Source organism: Muntiacus reevesi, chromosome 5 (assembly GCF_963930625.1).
Source record: "Muntiacus reevesi chromosome 5, mMunRee1.1, whole genome shotgun sequence".
NCBI classification, from domain to species: Eukaryota; Metazoa; Chordata; class Mammalia; order Artiodactyla; family Cervidae; genus Muntiacus; species Muntiacus reevesi.
Genome location: NC_089253.1, coordinates 114,238,865 through 114,258,656, shown reverse-complemented (window position 1 = coordinate 114,258,656; position 19,792 = coordinate 114,238,865). Strand labels below are relative to the sequence as shown.

The following is a 19,792-nucleotide window of genomic DNA, read 5'->3' as shown; positions in this document are numbered from 1 at the left end:
TCTGTGGCATCCTTTTAAATAACAGAAAAGTCTACCATGGCATAACACCCCTTTGGAATAACAATGTCCCTCTACCACTGCCCTGATAGGAAGTGTGTGTAAACCTCTGTTGTACCCGCTGCTCTGTACCTTATACAGGAAAGGTGTTATGAATGCACAGAAGCCAACAGTACTCGATATTTCATCACCACCTGCCCCTTTTGCAGATAGTGTCCAACTGAACTCTGGAATCCTGAGATGGTTTTGGATAACAAAATCATCACCCTACACAGCTCAGGGTGACCTTAGTGAGAAATGGAGTATTTCCTGCCATATCAGTAAACAAGGATATCACAGTCACCACCAGCACGGATGGTGAGCTGGTGAGCCCTGAGGGGACCCAGGAAGGAAAGAACACCCGCCCTCTAGCAGCCACTCCCCATGGTGAGCCCCCTAGGGAGCTCAGCTGGTGAAAAGACCATGATGGCCCCAGATAGCTGAGGTGCGCATCAAAGGAATGATTTCAGTGAGCCCAGACTCTTGCATCTTCCCATACACAGAGAAGTGCTAAATTCCTTAACGTGGGTTATACAGTTTTCTTTAATTAACAATAATCTTAAAAAAATAATAATAATCTTCTGATGTTCTGACTACCCGCCCTTTGTTGCAAAACTTCTATATAACCTAGCTCCTCCCCTCACCCCTGGGGAGCAAGTCTCTCAGGTTCACTTGAGATGCTGTCTCCTTGGCTTTAAATCCTGAAAAATCCCCACCAAATAAAGCATAACTCTCAACTTTTAGGTTGTGAATATTTTTAAAGCCCACATTTGGAGGATAATTCTGCAGCGATAAATATCAGCAGTGGAGACTTATCAATAAAAAGGCATGCCCCAAGTGTGGGAGGTGATGCTAGCATGGGGAAACGGGGGCCTTTGGAGGGACTCTTTCTGGGTATCCCTTCATTCCTGTGCCTTGATATTATTGCCAAGTCAGGCTTCCTTACACATTAATTGGTGTGGATCTCAAGATAGCTTTAGGGGTAATGGAGTGATCACTGTTTGTAACTTTTTCTCTCATTTGTTTTATGAAACTATATACTAATTTGATTCAAACAAAAACCATGTCAGTTACTATCTCGTTACACAAGACATGCTTAGGTCAATGCTGGCAAGCAAAATCCATTTTCTGAGTACTGGTGGGAGATGACACTCATGTATTTGCTGGCTGGCTAGGAATTTGGCTTATCTGTGGAATCATGCTTTTAAACATTATCCTCTCTGGCACCCAACATATAGGAGCCATAAATACTTCCAGAATATGTTGCTGCCTGGGGCCTTTCAGCATATTCCCAAGTATTGACAGGAGAGTATTAAAAGCTGCATTAAAAACACAACTGCCAATGCTACTGAGGTAGGTTTCACAGATGTGATTTCACCTCTGGAGCAAACAAATCTCTGTTCTGTGTTAATGGCTGCTTGGCATCCAGGGAGGAAACACTGGCAAGATATACAACTATATTCCAGAAAACAAGGACAAGTTCTTGCAAGCTCTCTGGGTCTATTAAACGCACCCATGTCTAACCCAGATCCACAAGATGAAATGTGGGCCTCGGAGAATATGGAGGAATCACGTTTCTGTTAACAATGCCTGACGGGCACAGCCCATGCAGACTGACAGCTTTTTCCAGAGGGTAGATGGAAAACAGGAGGGCGATTTGGCCAAAAGAAGACAGTATATTACAGCTGTGGAAGATTTTCACAGATACTCTAGCAAGAAGCAGCTGTGCGATCCACATCTTTGAGTCCATTTTTTCAGTCATTGTTTCATTGCCTAAATTCAGCCCAGGAAACTCACCACTGTCAGCTTCCTTCAGAGTTCTATGGGGCTCAGATTTTTTTTTTAATTGTTTTCGTTTATTCATTGTTTTTTATTGCATTATTATTGTTTTGAGAGTTCTCACTCTCAAAAATATGAGTAAAATACACAATTATGATCCATGAGAGTTATGCCATCCTATTTCTTTGGACAGGACTTTCTGACATTCAAAAAAAAAAAAAAAAAAAAACTCTATGATGACCTAAAAGAGTGGAATGGGAGGGTGGCTCATGAGGGAGGGGATATATGTACACATATGGCTGATTCATAGTGTTGTACAGAAACTAACACATTATAAAGCAATTATATTCCAGTAGAAAAATATGCGGTTATCTATGCTCAGTGAACAAAAACACTATACCAACAGTGGTACAGTTTCCACATTCTGCATCAAAGCTGTTTGAACTACACAGGCCAACAACTGGCTGTATTTTAGAGGCTCAAAGGAACCTACCTATGATTTGGCTACAGTTGAAAATTTCAATGAAGAAAGGAAATAATGCCAGAGGTAGGTTTCTGAAGTTATTGACCACAACAGACTACTAATGTGAACCTTGTATTGTTGAAAACCATCCTGGAACAGCTGTAACAGTTACCCAGATACAATTCACATTAGTTACAAATAATTCCCCTAGTTCGGAGGCCAGGGCAAATGGTGACATTCTAAACAAATATGCTCTGTCATTAGGGGCCCTGGTGAAATTAAGCTATTTAGGGAAAACTTGTTTGCATGCATATATGTATCTATAACTCTAAATTCTAACTGAAGTAAAGCTAAGCTGACTAACTTTAAAGTCTATGAAATACTGAGATATGAAGATTTGGAGTATTCAAACTAGTTAACAAAAATGTAATGACTCAAATACATTGAATAATGTTGGCAAACCTTGTAAAATTCATTATCAACGTCACCATTATGGTTGATGGTTAAATTAGTCCACTCGTGAATATCATACAAAGTTGGGACTTCAGCTATAAAACGCATAACCAGTATCACAAGTGAGAAATGACAACTCTCTGTCACTCTTGACCATCATAAAAACTCCAGTGACAGAAATACAGCGCCTGTAACTTCCACAGCCTCCATCGCCTGCAAATCACAAACTGAAAGGGACAACCCTCAGCTTGACCTGTGAGTTTCCTGAAAAGTTACCCCTTACAGAGACAAGAAAAAGCTAAATCCTCCGACACAATCAAGCTTCAGAAATAGCTGACCTGAGGTTTTCCCTGAGGCCACTGGGCTTCCTTCTCTCTGCAGTGTTAGGCATGGCCTTCGAGTTGACTAAGAAAAACTCCGAGAGTTTTTGAACACTCCCTCGGGGTTTGAGGACCAGCCAAGTTGCGCAGTGGCAGCCTGTCTATTTTCTCCTCCTGCATTTTTACCGTTAACCCAGCAATCTTCGACCAGCCTTCCCAACACGCCCCCCTTCTTACCTTGATGTGGGAGGCGTTAATGTAGCCTGTGTTATTTTCTTTGGTTGGTATTAGCTCTACGCGGTTCTCCTCATAGGGAACCACCTCGCGGATTCGGCTGCGCTCAGCATTTTCTGGCAGAGCCGCTGTGCTGAAAATGCCATTTGCCTTTTTCTTTGGAATTTGCTCGTATTCTGTGAACACCATTCCCTCTTCGAGCTTCTTCTTCAGGGTTCTGAACTGCAACAGAAGGTGATCTTCAGCTCTCTGAATAATCTGATCCAAACACTCTGACAAAACCACCAGATTTCTCAAAATATTTACAGCGAGGGTGTTAATCAGCAGTTTCAAGATGGACAATCAAAACTTGATTATTCGGTCTCATTCATTCACCATATTGCACGTTTCTCTTGTCTAATAACCAATTGCCTCCTCGCTCATACCTTAAACAGCACAAATCTGCCAGACTAGGCAAGAGCTGAAATTCAAAATTAGCATTTTGTTATTAACGTGTATGCATGCTCTGTCGCTCAGCTGTGTCCAACTCTTTGTGGCCCCATGGACTGTAGCCCGCCAAGCTCCTCTGTCCATGGGATTTCCCAGGCAAGAATACTGGAGTGGGCTGCCATTTCCTCCTCCAGAGGATCTTCCAACCCAGGGATTCAACCCATGTCTCCTGAATCAGCAGGATGATTCTTTACCACTAAGCCACCTGCTGTTTCAAGTTCTAGTGATAAGGAGATTTTTAAACCTTAGTTATCAAAAAAATCCTTTTCTCCACTTATGTAATTGCTTTTAGCTAAATTTTAAGGTGATACTGATCCATAGTTCTCTAGTCATGCAGATTAGACACCCCCCTCTTTTATTTTTCCCATGACCAAAATACTAATTACAATAACATGGTATTAACTGGATTAAATGATGCCTTAAAAGACCCTTCTAGGACCCGCCCTGGGGGTCTGGTGGTTAAGACTCTATGCTTCAAATGCAGGGGTCACAGTTTTTGATCCCTGGTCAGGGAATATGCCATGTGGTGTGGCAAAAAAAAAAAAAAAAAAAGTAAGACACTTCTGGCTCTCAGAGCATGCTAATAATTCATATATGTCAGCAAAACCTAACCCTAATCTTACTGGCACTCTATTACATTTACACAACCTGTTTTTTAACCTGACAGCAATTTCAGGGACTATAGGAGCGTGTTTGTTCACCTCTGAAACACTACCATGCAACTTTCTTTGCTTTTCAAAACCAAAGTTCTCACAATGCATTACCCTAACAATTTTATATCAGTCATACTCTATAGCCAAGCATGTGCCCAGCTGCTCAGTCATGTCCGACTCTTCAAGGTCCTATGGACTATAGCTCATCGGGATCCTCAGTCCATGGAATTTTCCAGGCAAGAATAATGGAGTGGGTTGCCACTTCCTACTCCAGGGGATCTTCCCTACCCAGGGATCAAACCTGCGTCTCTAGCATCTCCTGCATTGGCAGGCAGATTCTTTACCACTAGCGCCACCTGGGACGCTCCTAGCAAGGGACCAGCATATTAAAGAATTCTATAAGTGCTTGGGTAAAATAATTCCTCCCTAATAAAGGGTACTTGTTCACAAAAATCACAGAAGTTGAGCACTAGGGCAAGGGCTTAACCTCTTCACTCTGCAAAACAAAAAACCAGGCCCAGAGAAATGTGGGTTGACTGAGGCCACACAGACCGGAGGCCGGGGCTGGTGTCTCCAGGCGTCATCACTGAACCAGCCTGACCAAGAAACAGGAGATATTGGAAAGGATCAGTCTAATGCAGCACAACCCAGGTCGCACTCATCTTCAAGCTGGAGAATGAATTCGTCAAACACACCTTCGTGCTGGCGTGTCTGGGCGAGGAGAGAGCGTCAGAATCCTAAGACCACAGAGAATGAGTCACGCGTATGAAGAGCCCAGCGCTTACCCTCTCGTCCATGGGAACTCGGGTGGCATCGACGCGACTCTCCTCCCGCCCTGAGCCCCGAGCAACTGAGAGTCCGTTCAAGGCTGCCAACATCAGTGGCCTCTTCTGCGCCTCCAGGCCTGCCATCTTCTGCTTTTCTAGATTCTTGCGGCAAGAAAAGGCATGTTCTCATTGTTTGTAATACCAGGAGAATGCTGGAATGTGTTTTAATCTCCCCAAATCTATAACTCCCCAGCCAAGGAATGCAGACAATTACCATTAGCAGGGCAAATTCAAACACAGCCTTCCCCTCCATTCCCACTGCGCCCGAGGAAGCCGGCTCCACTGGGCCTCCTGAGCGTTTCTTTAAAAATGGAGTAAAGAAACAAATAGACAAGAGCAGAGAATCTACACAAATACACCCTGCCGTAGGGCTCACAAAAAGAGCACGCATGAGTCACCTTAGGAAGACAGCACTGAAGGAAGACAGGACAAAGAAAAGAGAAAGAGATTCATGAATAATCAGAGCTAGTCACAGCAATGGACCTTTTATGCAGATTAAATGCTTATAAAAACTGCTGCATTCTTTTTTTAGATTTTTATTTTTTAAATTATGAAAGTCTGATAACACATTTATAGGAAACGTGGAAAACACAGAACAAGGTTATACACAGTTCCACTATATATTACCGTTATTTTTTTAAGTGGCAAAATTAAAGATTTTTAATTGGAGTTTCAACATCAAACTCTCAAAAATCAGTAGAATGAATATATAGAGAAGCAGAAGGATATAGCAGAAAAACTGTCCCATTGATAAGAGGATGGATACATACAGAGGTAAAGAAAAAACTTCCTTCCCAAGTTCCCACTCAGAGGGGCTAGGACTGAGGTGTTAACTCTATATTGAATCTCTCTGGTCCCTGGGATATTATTTCCAGAAGCAGAGCTGATAAAGTTTAACACACGCGCTAATACCAAAGTCTGGAACCACCTGAGATGAGCCCCCAGCAGGACCCTTCACGCTTTACCCAGAAGACTCACAGGAATGGATGCCATGGCTCCCAGTGACCACAGCGGGGCCCCATTGGCTGTGACTACACCCTGGGAGGGCATGATCTGGGGGCCACGCAGGCCACCCTTGGCCCTTGCTTATGACTTCGTGACTCCTCTCTGCTCACCTGCACAGACACTCTGAAACTGTTGGCCCCTGTTATTTTGCCTACAGCTGTGCTTCCCCACTTCCTCTAAGATGACTGGGGCGTGAACCAATCTCCAGTTGATCACTTAAGGCAAAACAGGAGCATTTTCCACCCAACAGTTTTGTCTTAGAAGACAAAAGGACAGAGGGACTCTATAAAGCACAGAAACAGATGAGTTTTACAGAGTTTACAATTTTCATCCACAGTTTGCAAGTCCCTTTGGTTGCCACAGATGACGGAGTGATCTCACTCCGTGTTCTGTTTTGTTTTGTTTTCAAACCTTCAGGTATTTTGTTCTTAGTTTGTCCTTTAGAAATTTACTTCCTAGAGAACTGTCTTGTGGAGCTATGGTATTGGTAGAGGATAGAACACCTGTTGTGTGTGTTGATTCAGTCGTGTCCAACTCTTTCTGATCCCATGGACTGTAGCCTGCCAGGCTCCTCTGTTCATTGGATTCTCCAGGCAAGAATACTGGATTGGGTAGCCATTCCCTTCTCTAGGGGATCTTCCTGCCCCAGGGATAGAACCCAGGTCTCCTGCATTGAGGCGGATTCTTTACCACCTGAGCCACCAGGAAACACACTGCAAATCAACTATACTTCAATTAAGAAAAAGAAGCGTGGAGCCCTGGCCTCTGTGACTGATGCTGTCAGTAAGGTGCTGGGTCCCGTGACAGGGCTAACCCATCAGATAAACCGAAGGAGCATCCCAGAGGAGGATTAACTGTGGGAAAGTGAGAAAGGGTCAAAACATATTCTACTCTTAAAAATGATCCTGGTTTCTCAACCCTGGGCAGACTTTGAACATTCGGGATTTAAATTTGAGAGTTTTGTTGGTTTACTTACTCACTAGTTTGTTTTTCTAAAGGAGAATTTCCTCCCTGCCTGCTGTTATCTCTTTTAGTTGAGAATGTTTCAGTCCTCTGCAAAATTTTGAGAAAGCAATGATTCTTTTTTTTTTTTTTGGTAAACGGTCCTCAGATCCTTCTGCTTCCTTCCCACTGCACCATAAGGCGACCCAAAACAAAAAGCAACTCACTTGTCTTTCTTGGGAAAGGATTACTACCCAGGGAACACTGAAACCCCAATGATAAACTATTTCTCTTAGCTCCTCCTCATTTATCCTATCCGCTTATTAACAGAGATCAAAAATAATGAATTCAAAGATTTAACTGCAGACAGTGAAATGCCTTCAAAGCAGCAGCAGGAAGCATGCAGGAGGCACTATCCACACCCCAGGCCTGAACGATCCATCAAGGGGACAAGCAACTCCAGAAAGGGAGAGAGAGGGCTGCCTGCAGGGGAAATTCTCACCATAGCTGTCTGCTTCCAGTTCCTACTTGGTTTTCTCTTCTAGGAAGGCCTTGAGAGCCTTCTCTTAGCTATGCCTAACAAGTCAGGCAAAATCTACCCATGATGGGGACCAGAGTAAGGCACCTGAGATGTGGGGGTGAGTTTCTTCAGAAAGACCAGGGAGACCCATCCCAAGCTCCAGTGCTAGGGCTCGGGTCACCATCTGGCCTGGCTCACTGAAGACCCTCTGAGTCCTCCTGAGGTCGGGACAACAGCCAAGGGTGGCTGCCCCTGAGCTCACTAGTATGTAGGATTTGGGGAAAAATCAGGGAAGGGATTTCCCTAGCAGTCCAGTAGTTAAGACTTTGTGCTTAAAATGTGGGGGGCACGGTTCAATCCTTGGTCAAGGACTAAGATCCCACATGCTCTGCGGTGTGGCCAAAAAACAAAAAACAATTTTTTTTAAAAAGGTACACCTTTAAAAAAAAATAAGGGGAAATGATATAGGGCTGGGGTAATGATGTTACTGAACTAGTTAAGAGGTAAAATCGGCTATTCACTATTACCCAGTGGATGGGATGGGAGGACACGTGGATGAACAGTGAGAAAGGCTTCTGTTTGCTCTGTGATAATGCATGAAGCTCTATATGAGGAATCAGGGCCGTAAGTATCAGCTCCAGGCTTTTGTTTAATACAGGTAACAAGGGGATGAATACAACCAAAGTGAGGCTAGGCAACCATGTAGGTGGTAATAAACAGCCAGTCAGCAAGGGAAATGGCAACAGTGAATGCTTGCACTGAAGAGTTCTTGATGTCAGGTTGTGTGAAAGGGGCCTGAGGCCCAGAAGTGCTGAAACTCCCTTTCTACCAATGATTACTTTTCCCAAACGTGGAAAGCTCTCCTCAAGGCACTCACCCCCGCACTTCATTCCATCCCCCAGCCAAACAGTTTTATTTGCCACAGGCACAAGCACATCTTTCACAATTTCCCTCCAGGTTTGCGAAAAGTGGAAAAAGTTATGCCTGTACCAAATTCCTAGCAATACTCCATGGATGGCTAAAACTGTGAGGCTGAGAATGTTCTTGAGGTTTGTCTAAAGCCGGAACGTTGCTATGGATTAGATTCCTAAACCGAGGGACTTGACTTTCTTAAAACTTTGACTCTTTACTATTCTTTACAAGTTGACTCCCACTGCAGAATTGGGGAGACTTATACATGAAGAAAGTCTGATGAATTCCCTCAAAGCAAAATATAAGTTACAGCTGCGCTGGAGTTCCTAAAAGAAGTGCTGGCTACCTTATCACCCAGATGTGGTACATGCAGAGTCCATCTGGGTCTGAGTAGTTATAATGAGAGAATTTTTTTTTAAGGGAGTGAACAGCTCCAGGAGGAGTAGCAATGGTATTATAAAACATTTTGTAAAGTAGCAAATACAATACAGCAATTTTCTCATTAGTAAGATGTAATTCACTTTGTTGCTCTAGGTATGCAACTGTTAGTGTATACTTTTGCTCTGGCAACATAACTAAGCTTCCAGAGGAAACATACTGAAGAAGAGTGACTTATGTCTAATATTAGGCATTGTCAAATGTTACACGTGTGTGCGCTGAGTGTATGAATGTGTGAGTTCTTGATGGAGTAAGCTCAATGGTGAATTCAAACTCAACTGTATACTTCCGAGTTTACTGTAATTTTCATAGATTTGTGCTGACCATCTATTGAAAGAAGATCTGAAAATGAACTGGACACATCATGGTCAACACTGATGAGCAATCCTGACATCCAGGTCTTCACAGAAAGCTGTGCTTTGAAGGGAGGCTGCTCTTTTAATATTTAACTGGGGAAAAACTGCTTTCCCCAGAAAAAAACAAAATGCCAGGAGATGGAGGAAGGTGAGCTCCTGGCAGCTCAGGCAGTGGGAAATCTGACCCTGAATATATTCACCAAAATGCTGGCTCAGACACTGATCTCAATACCACATACCTGTGAGATCCTAACCTTGTCACAGCATTTTGCCCCAAGCAGGCCTAAGAGAAGCCATGAATGAGAATGGAAGGAGCAAAAAACAAAGTTTAGTGAAATGAAACCCTACCTGTTTAAAATGCAAGTGACTTTTAAATCCTATCACATGTTTAAATCCTCCCAGGTTCCTTGATAAGCCTCGCGCTTTCTTCCATGCCCAGAGGAGGGAGGTGTGCCTGAATCACCCAAAAGGAGCAGGGAGGGTGCTCTGGGGTGGGGGCCGGGGTGGGGGACCAGCACCTTTAACCATCCCTCCAAAGATGCCCCTGGGAGAGGCGGCCACTTACCCGAATCATCATCTCTCTTTCTATAATGCTATCCTCCAGGGAAAACATTTCGGACACAGGTCTCTCCTTGACAGGCTCTTTCTTGACCCGCTCCTTCACGCTCGTCAGGTCGGGCTCCGAGATGGATGGCCCGAGAGAGGCCCCGTTGACGGCCAGCTGGTCGGCCCGGGAGACGCTGATGGCCTTGGCAGGCCCGTGCCGCAGCAGCCTGGCCCGGGCCACAGCAGGAGGCAGGCACGCCTGCTCCTGCCGCAGCGCCCCGTTGCTCACGCTTTTCCGGGGCCCGGGGTACTCGGGTGGGGGCTTGTTTGGAATCCGGGCCAAGGCGGCCTGCAGCTGGGCGCTGTACTCCACCTTCTCCCGGAGCACGGGGATCTGGGGCACCGGGTCAGGAGCCTCCTCCTCCTCCTCCTCGCTCTCGCTGCTGTGGATCAGCATGGTGGCATCCGAGAACGTCTTCTTGTGGTGGTACTGGGGGAGCTGGGGGACCTCGTGGCTGCCAGGGCCCCCCTCGGGAGGCCCCGGCTCCCGGAGGGTGTTGCGGCGGGCCATGGGGATGTTGAGCGACTTCAGGGTCATGGCTTCCATGCCCCTGACGATGCTGCTCATCGCCTCCAGGCTGTGGCGCTTGTGCACCGCGCCGTGGTGCTTGGTGGCCGTGAGGGGCTCGCTCACCTCCTGCAGAGACTGGTGCACCACGGGGGAGCTGTCCTCCTGGAAGGTCTTCACGGACAGCTGAACCTTGCGGGTCACCAGGTCGGGGCTGCTGCCGCTGACGTACTTGTGCCGGTGGCTGGCCAGGTCCGGCGTGCTGGTGGCCGGCCGGGGCCGGGGGTAGGGGGGCGGCGGCCGGAAGAGATAGCTTCTGAGCACGTGGGCCGCGCTGTAGCTATGGGCGCCCTGCAGCTGCATGTTGGCCAGCTCCGGGGTGCTCACCGTGTGGGAGATGGCTGTGGCTCCCCCCGGCTGGCTCGGCACCGTGGTATTCGTGGGGTTGAGCTGGTCTGACGGGCAGACCAGTTTGTTCGCATAGCCCCCCTGGGGCCCGTAAGGGATCGTGTAGGGGTGCCTCTCCCGCATCTCGGGCTGGCTGTACACCAGGTCCTCTGGCTGGTTGTAGGCGTGGGTGTTGATGATGTTGAGGTTTCGCAGGGACTGGCTCTGGCTGTCCATGTGCACGACGCCCCTCTTCATCTGCCGCATGACCGTCTCGTAATCGGGCGTGGGCCGGTAGGATGGTACAATGATGGCGCTATGCCGGTGGCTGGGGATGTAGTCCGCCCGCATGATGTCACTCCCGGGGATGCTGAGGTTGGAGGAGACGGGAGAAGCCTGGATGAAGCTTTGGGAGCAGCTGAGGGAGTTGACGCTGTGAACGCTACACACGCTGCCGCCATTGGTGACGGTGCCATTTAAATAACTTAAGTCCAGGCTGTTGTGTGAATTGCAATACAAGGCTTCTTCATTCCCATGGAAGATGCTGTCTGCAAGAAGTCAAACAGAGGCCCATGAACCTCCACACCATCCTGCTTCCATTGAGTTGGTCCTCACATTCATGGGGGTCATTTTTAACTCACGTAAGTCATAAAAAGGGAAATCCCATGGTCTCCACCCACATAGGTCATAGAAAAAACCAGCAATTTCTTGGGCAAGATGCCAACATACTGAAAGAATATTTTAAAGCACACTATAAAGAAAAAGTGAATCTAAACAAATGAAGCTAGGTACATATGGAACTGTTGTCAGCTGGGTTAAGTTCTTGATTTGGCCTGAGGAACCAACAATGGTCCTCACACAGGGAGACTGGTCCCTCTTATGCAGGGCTCAGTGACAGAGTTGGATATTTGGGCCAGGAAGTGAAGAACCTGGAGTTCTTGGAGCTGATCTTCCTTGACTGCAATGGAAAAACTCCCTGTATCCAAGGGACTGCCGAGCATTAATCAAGACAGAAGGCAAGTAACACAGTCAGGATGTCAGCAGGCATGGCTACTTCGTTCTGATCAGCAACCAGTGGAAGGCAAAATAAGACTCAGGAGCATAATTTTACCCCTGTCTAAAACCCGCCTCTAGACTTGGTTTCATCACCAAGGTCAATTTCACATTAAAATTATTAATACTTTAAACAGGTACCTAAAGAGATAAAAGATAGTGAAGGACAGGGAGGCCTGGTGTGCTACATACAGTCCATGGGGTCATAAAGAGTCAGACACAACAGCGATTGAATAACAACAATAACAAAGAGATAAAAAGTGGATTTCTAAAGTCAGGACCATTCTATGCATCCAGTGTTCCTTTAACACACACACACACACACACACACACACACACCCTTTCGAGGCAAGCTCTTACAAACACATTTTTCTGTGGGCAAAATATATTTGTTTGTACACTGTAGATTTAAGCATGAGCAGAGTAGAGGAATTCAAAGGCAGAAAAGGTTAAAAAACAGAAAATGTGACTGAAAATACTTGGCTGCCTAAAGAGGAGAGGTGGGAACATAGACAAAATGAAATGATAGAAGCAAGGAAAACTAGGAGAGACACACACTGCATTTGTCCACCTCTAATGGGTTTGATGCCTTCCCATAGAAGCAGGGTAACTTTTGCTAGTCTGCTTACATCATCTTGATGATCTTAGTTTCCAGGCTCACACTGTGACACTGCAAAGATTCAGAAGAGCTAGCATACGATAACACAGAAATGAATTATCCTTTACCCCACTGTCAACATCCAGTGTTTAATCCCATCTGTTTTCTAAGATGCAGTTACTGAAATGATCACGGAGCACTGGCTCCAGAGTTAAGACACTGATTTTCATATCCAAGCTCCTCCAATACCCTTTCTGTATCCCAGGTTCTATAGCAAATGGAAATAAAGACATCAACAGTACCTATCTCCTAGGTTTATTTTGAGGATGAAATGAGACGATGCAGTGCAAGTACTTAGAACAGTGCTTAAGGAAAAGAATTGCTCGATAAATGCTCATCATTAGACCATTATTATTGAAATGGGTTTTTTTTCATACATTTTGCAGGGGAGTGTTCAGAGAGACTAGGAAGGAAACAGTTTAACAAGTGCACTGAGAAAGAGATTGGGGGAGAGGCAGAGCTAAAATGAGGAGCTGGGATTATATGTGTGTTTCTTTCAATTATTCTGGACGCCTGTGTTCTGTCACCATGAAAACCTGGCTGACTATTACAAGCTCTCTGACCCTGGCAAGGAAGGTGAAGAGTCTTCTGCTGGGCTTAGCTGTCACTCTCTTCTCTAACCCATTTTCGAGGATGAGGAACTCGCCTTCTGTCTTCCCCCAACTCCTTCCACACACAATTCTGGGGAAGTTTTCGTCTCGGGGGTAAATGGTATTCCGTGACTCTCACAAACCCCAAACTGCTGCCATTCAGACCATGACAAAGGTAAAATAAAAGTATCGCTGTCACCTAAAACAAAACAATCTCAGCACTGATCCCCGGTACTCAAATTCAGGTCTTAAGAAGGGACAGCAGCAAGCCAGCGTTACCTTGAGAAGTGTGTGTTTCCGAGTAGTGTTCGCCGCACTGGACGTGCATGGGAGGCAGGATGTAGGGCTGCTGCCGGGGCTGAAACAAGAGAACACAGCACACGTGGGAGGCCCCGCACCGGAGCGCTCACGGGCACCAGCCCGAGCGCACGACGGGCCCCATGCTCATCCCTGCAAGGAGGCAAGCGAGGGATTCTCTGCCCTCCCCCTCAGCCCACCCTCTTCTGCACATCTGCACCCTCATCTCATCACCAAGCCTCAGACTGGAGACCCACAAAGCGGGGAACGGGGAGGCTGGTTCAACGTGAGAAAGAGGCTGCAATCAGCATGAAGGGACTTCATTATAGCCTACTTTCTAACACCCTTGCAAAGCTCCCAGTGCTGTTCTTCAAAGGAATAACTCAGAACATGCATATTATGATGTTCCACCTAAAACATAAGGAGAGTCAAGGGGAAGTCTGTTTCCTTCTATTCAAAACTGGGTCCCTCCTAGAGCCACAAGCGTGTATCTATCGGCATAGCTGTACCTGTGACCCAAGTTCGCATTGCTACAACACCCTCAAATAGGGGTGGGGGAGTGTTAAGCTGGGCCCACTTGCAAACGCATATAAAATCTGAAATGGGACCCATAACAGTAAGTGTGCAATTCCCAAGACCACTTATTGACCCTCCCCCCTTGCAGAACCAAATGTGGAAAGGTCTTGCAGAGAACCTAACAGATGCAATCATCTACCTTTTCAGTGAAGATTCATTGCCATAAGACTCAAACATGGCCATTTACACTCAATCTGAATAATCGCGTGTTGCAGAGGAGGGTAAAACTCTTAGAGAAAACACCGAAATGCTTAGACAGTTTTGCTATTTGGGGAGCTGACAAAGGAAACATGGTTAGTTGCTCATGTGGTCTAGAGGAAGTCATTTAATCTCAGTAGGTCTCAGCTTCCTGTCAATCAAATCAGTCTCCTCCTTTCAACATGATCCATTTTATTTAGATATTTGGTTCCAAGTAAAAATATGTTTGAAGAAAGAGTTGTAATGCTAAAAAATACACTTTAAGCCTGTAAACCACCAAACCAGATGGTCTCTTATATTTCTATTTGATTATCTTTAAGTTTGTCTTATAGACATTGGTTTAAATGTTACTGCTTTGGGACAGAAGTTGAGATCAAGCCAAAAAACCACACAAAGCCAGCAGGGGTCACACTTTCTTAGTATCCCTAGACTGAAGAACACGGGGCAGTATGAACCTGTGTTGATAACTCATCTACTATTTCCTTTTCTGCAAATAATGTTTACGTATCAAAAGAGCAAATAAAGAAGATATAATGACCAGAAATCAAAAAATTAAAGAGGAAAAGAAATAAAGAAGTAAAACCAATCTAATACAGCACTTAAGGGTATCAGTTCTTCTAAACATTCCCAAATCTCTCTTTGGCTGGTCTTTGACTAGCAGTTTAAAAATATTTTTCCGCTTTTTGGTAACAGCTAATTCAACTCATTTTTTTTCCATGACTGGATAGCCAATTTTCATGTCAACAAAAAAAGACAAAAAAAAAAAAAAAAACAAAAGCCAGCAGGGAAGGATTCATACAAGAGAATAGAAATACACAGCAAGGCAAAGTTGGCTCACCCTGTCTTCTCTTGCTTTAAGTTCTTTAAAAAGAAAAATCCTACAAGTCAGTCACTGTTTATGAGCCAACATAAGTGTATAAGCAATACAAGTGAGAGGTAATAACAGTAATCTTCCAAATACCATTTCAGGATTGTATTATTTATTCTATCTCTATATATTTCAGTGTATTATTCTTTTTCTTTCCAGATCTGCAAAGACAACAACAAATTAGATGCCACAGTATAGGAGCCAGAAGAGCAAGAGAAAAACCACCACCGGCAACCCTGGTTATCAGCTAGGAAAGGCAAAGGTGACGTCATCTGGTTTTACTCTCACTCATCCCAAGAAACGCTTGCTGACACGGTTTAATCCTAAAGGGCAGAGGAAAGGGAGAAGCCAGGAACCCGGCTTCCTGCAGATTATCTGCATCCGAATGAAACAGGAAAGCCTCTGCATCTTCTCCAGATAATCAGGATGTGATCAAATCACAAGATAGCCCTTAAACACTCTGCTTCCCCTGCCATTTCATGGACACAAGTGAACATTTATCTCACTAGTAAAGATGTGTGGCCTCTAAGGAAGGGAAAAGGGAAATAATACCAACAAAGGAGAAGAATAAAGAAAACAATGCCAGGAGGAAATCCGTTGCTGCTTCAGGGGAGAAGTCCAAAGCAACCCACTACATCTCCAAGGACTTTTTGTGAAAGATCGTGCATTGACACAGAGAATTAATAGTATTTACACGGGTTCTCAGGAATTATCAAGTGATGATAAGATGACCAAACTCTAGAATTCTAAGAATTCATGTGAATGCCTTTTCCAGGAAAAAAAAAAAAATTCCTTAAATAGTTCCTTTTAAATGACAGGTTAAAGATGTCCTATAGGATATATATCATGTATAAAGAAAAATTTTATTATCCCATCAATTCAAAGGAACTCTTCACCTACAGACATTTAAAGGCCATCTATTTATTTTGATTTTGTGTAAAATAAATCATAACCTAGAATAAGTTATTTCCTTATTCACATGACAATGAGTTGTTTCCTTATTTATGTGAGGAGAGCCGTTTTTTGTGTTTTTTTTTAAGGCTAACAGTAGGTAGAAAAGTACCTCAACTCAAATTCTGTCGACTATAAAATTAGAAAATAATTAACCTTAATTTTCTTCCCCACTAAATATTCTACCTGAGACCATCAACTAGATTCCTTCAATATTTCCTCCAAGTAGTCATTTTCTGACTAGTTTATTAAACTATGGCAGTGATTAGAAAAGAATTTGCATAGATTATGACATATCTAAATGTGCAAAAATCAGGATCAGTGATAAAGCAAGAGGGAAAAAAACACACACACAGTAAGCTGCATGCTGAAGGACTAAGATCTCATCAGCCTGGAATAAGACTCCCAGGGGTGAACCCGGGGTCACATTTAGAGAAGTGACGGCCATGGGTGCGCATAACCCACCCGCAGAGCAGACGGACTGATGTCCTTCTGCGTTCTCACCAGATCTCACGTGGTCATGATGCCCTGGCCACCCCTCCCCTCAAAATCAACCACAGAAGGACACGTGAACCCCAGCGGTCAGCAGACTTGATAACTGAAGATGTCATACATACCAGGGAGGACCGGCTCCAGGTGGGCTGGCGTCTGATAGGGGGTGGAGAATTGGATTGTCTACATGAAAAGTTGAAAAAAATGAGGATGGTTATTCTTATTTACCACGTACTCTAGATGACCTGATAGATGAGAGAGGGAGAAGAGGGGAAAGTAGACAAAATGGGTTAAGAATTACAGTAGAACAGGGACTTTCCTGATGGTACAGTGGATAAGAACCCGCCTCCCAGTGCAGGAGACATAGATTCAATCCCTGGTCCCGGAAGATTCCACATGCCGAGGAGCAGCGAGGCTAGTACACCACAACTACTGAGTCATTGCTTTGGAGCCCTCAAGCTGCAACTACTGAGCCCAGCGCTGCAGCTACTGAAGCCCGTGCACCCAGAGCCTGTGCTCTGCAAAAAGAGGAGCCGCCACGAAGAGAAGGCTGTGCATTGCAACGAAGAGTAGCCCCAGACTGCCGCAGGCAGAGAAAGCCCGAGAGCAGCAAAGAAGATCCAGCCAACCTATATATCAAATATATAAGAATTATGGCAAAACAAAAATATTTTCTATTTCTGGTTGGTGAAGCCAAGACAATTTTAATTTCCTTTTCTGTTCTTGTTTTATTTGCAAATGTTTGGAATGTAAGATATTTTATAATGTTTTACAAAGTAATATGAAAAGAATGAGGCTTCTTTCTAAAGACGAATTACAAGGGAAATAAAAATCAATGACCATCTTTTAGAGGTCAGAGAACAGAGACCTCTGGAGATGGATGCTGTTCAGATGATGCTGATTTCATAAACTCCAGAGAGCTATCCAAGCCTTCATGTAGTCCATGGTGAGACTCTGAGACTGCACACAGAATTTACTGTCTATGTGGGGGGTGAGGGTGTTTTTAGAGTGTCCTAGTTTTCATCAGATATGAGAATAGGAACCTCCCATATCCGGTTAGGAAGAAGAAAGGAATGATTATTACAGAAGTACGAAGGAGGACAGAGTTTCCTTAATTTTCAGTATAATACGTGATGCTCACTCATATAAGAAGAAAAGGACACAAAAGAAATACAAATACTCAGAAAGTTTTATAATAAAGCCACTTGCTAAGATATGGTCAAACAAGAAGACTTCAGTGATATTCACTTCTCACAACAATTTTCTTCTTAAATCCATCCTATGGAAGTCAACTATAGAATTCTTGTTAATTCAAAGACATCTCAACAAATAAAAGGCAGTAGCAGAAAATTGCAAAGATGTGACTTATAGGGAATCTATTCAAAAGAATGGTGTGTGTGCACAAGAATGGTGTGTGTTTGTGCACGAGAGCACGTGTATGCATGTGTGCATTCATCACATAGATATGGCTGCTTAAAATGCTGCTCCCGAATCAGTGCTCTTCTGGTTTACATTTGCAAACTTTGTTTGCAGACCCAATAGCGTCATCCTTTGACATCCAAGGAGGAGTGGTTCCAGGACCCCCTCAGATACCAAAATTCACCAATGCTTTTGTGTAAAATGGCATAGGATTTGCATATAACCCATGCACATCCTCCCACATAGTTTAAATCATCTCAGGTTACTTATAATACCTAATATAATGTAAATAGCTGCCAGTACATAGGAAATTCAAGTTTTGCTTTTTGGAATTTTCTGGAATTTTTAAAAAATATTTTGATCCACAGTTGGTTGAATCCACAGATGTGAAACCTCAGATACAGAGGGCTGACTGCCTGTACTATCAAATATACTTTCAGACTCCAAGAGTGACCAGTGGCAGAGACTGGCTTAAAAGAGTCTCCATCACGTAGGGAAAAAACTCTGCCAGGACCTGATCCTCCAGTTTTAAAGCAGTGCCGTCTACAGCAGGATCTGCTCTAGGACAGCATTTTCACACTCTTGGATGTGTCCACTGTGGAAGCGGGAAAGCAGTTCTTCTCTTGCATTTACATCCCTGAAGTTCTTTGAAACAAAATTAAGCACCTTGGGCGCCCCAACTGCTGAGGTACTCTGCTGAGGAACGTCTTTTGAAGGCAACCAGAGGAAATTCAACGATAGCATGAGCCAGACACACTCTATCCAAGGTCAGGTCACGGTTAAGTTCTCTCATCAGACTCTCTTTATCATCCCCATTTCCAAATTAAATTGAAAACACACACATGGATTTGTGACATCTATTAGTGTCTTCCAAGTCTTCCTCTAATTACCCTGGCCTCTCATTTACAGGCGGGTGACTTGACCCAGAAGCACACACAGGGTTAGCCAACTGTGTGAGCGCCATGGGGCTGAGGATGACAGCAGCTTCTTCTCTTTCAAGTTGGCTCATCACTCTGCTACACGCTTCTGAACCCACGCTACATCTGACACGAAGGGGCGCCCTGGCAAATTGGGAACCGCTCGGCTCCTCCAAACTCATGGCGGAGGTTGGAAAGGCACTGATGTTGGCCAGTCCATCCAGCAAGTCAAGCATTCACAGTCAATTTGCAAATCATTTTCCCCCTAGGCATAGGAGGCGACACCAGACGGTCTTCATCATTAAAGCGCTTTCCCTCCCGCCCCGCTTCAGCGTGCCTCTTTAGCTTTTCTACAAGGAATGAGGCGAAAGAGTGAGCAGAAAAGGTGATCTACAACATTCCGAAAGCATAGGAATTTAAGCTGGAACAAGCCATCCAGGGAACAGATGGATGAAATGTTTACTTACTCGGTGCAGATTTTGTTTTGTTTGTAAAATTTGTGCCGTGTAGCAAACAGTCGAGATATATACTTGGCATTTTCGATATCATCCTTGGAAAAGAAGAAATGGGGAAAAAATAAACATTTGTTTATATATGCATTTCATTACGAGTCCTCTGGGCAAGGACACGTCCCTTCCTCCCTTCATGTCAGGCACAAAGTAGCCCCCTGAGCCACATACCAACATGCTGAAATTCAGTGGCAGTCATGTTGATGAAGCCCACCCAAGGATGTTAGATCTGCCTGCTACAGAATCCTTTATGTCCATGGCGCTGGGGTTACACCAGTGATCTGGCATGTCTTTACATCATGCCAAACCGAGTACTTTGCAAATCAATAAATGAAT

At 44.6% G+C, this 19,792-nt stretch overlaps 1 protein-coding gene across 2 annotated transcripts in view; it reads right to left on the bottom strand.

The window, feature by feature from the left end:
• The window catches only part of PTPN14 (protein tyrosine phosphatase non-receptor type 14), a 192,975-nt gene that overhangs the window by 20,770 nt on the left and 152,413 nt on the right, over nucleotides 1-19,792 (bottom strand). For both annotated transcript variants that reach the window (XM_065936217.1, XM_065936218.1), the window contains exons 10-15: nucleotides 19,415-19,497; nucleotides 16,737-16,794; nucleotides 13,509-13,587; nucleotides 9,993-11,476; nucleotides 5,213-5,356; nucleotides 3,289-3,507 (exon numbers count right to left, since the gene is read on the bottom strand). In XM_065936217.1, the coding sequence (XP_065792289.1) occupies nucleotides 3,289-3,507; nucleotides 5,213-5,356; nucleotides 9,993-11,476; nucleotides 13,509-13,587; nucleotides 16,737-16,794; nucleotides 19,415-19,497 (2,067 nt within the window). The remainder of the gene's footprint in view (nucleotides 1-3,288; nucleotides 3,508-5,212; nucleotides 5,357-9,992; nucleotides 11,477-13,508; nucleotides 13,588-16,736; nucleotides 16,795-19,414; nucleotides 19,498-19,792) is intronic.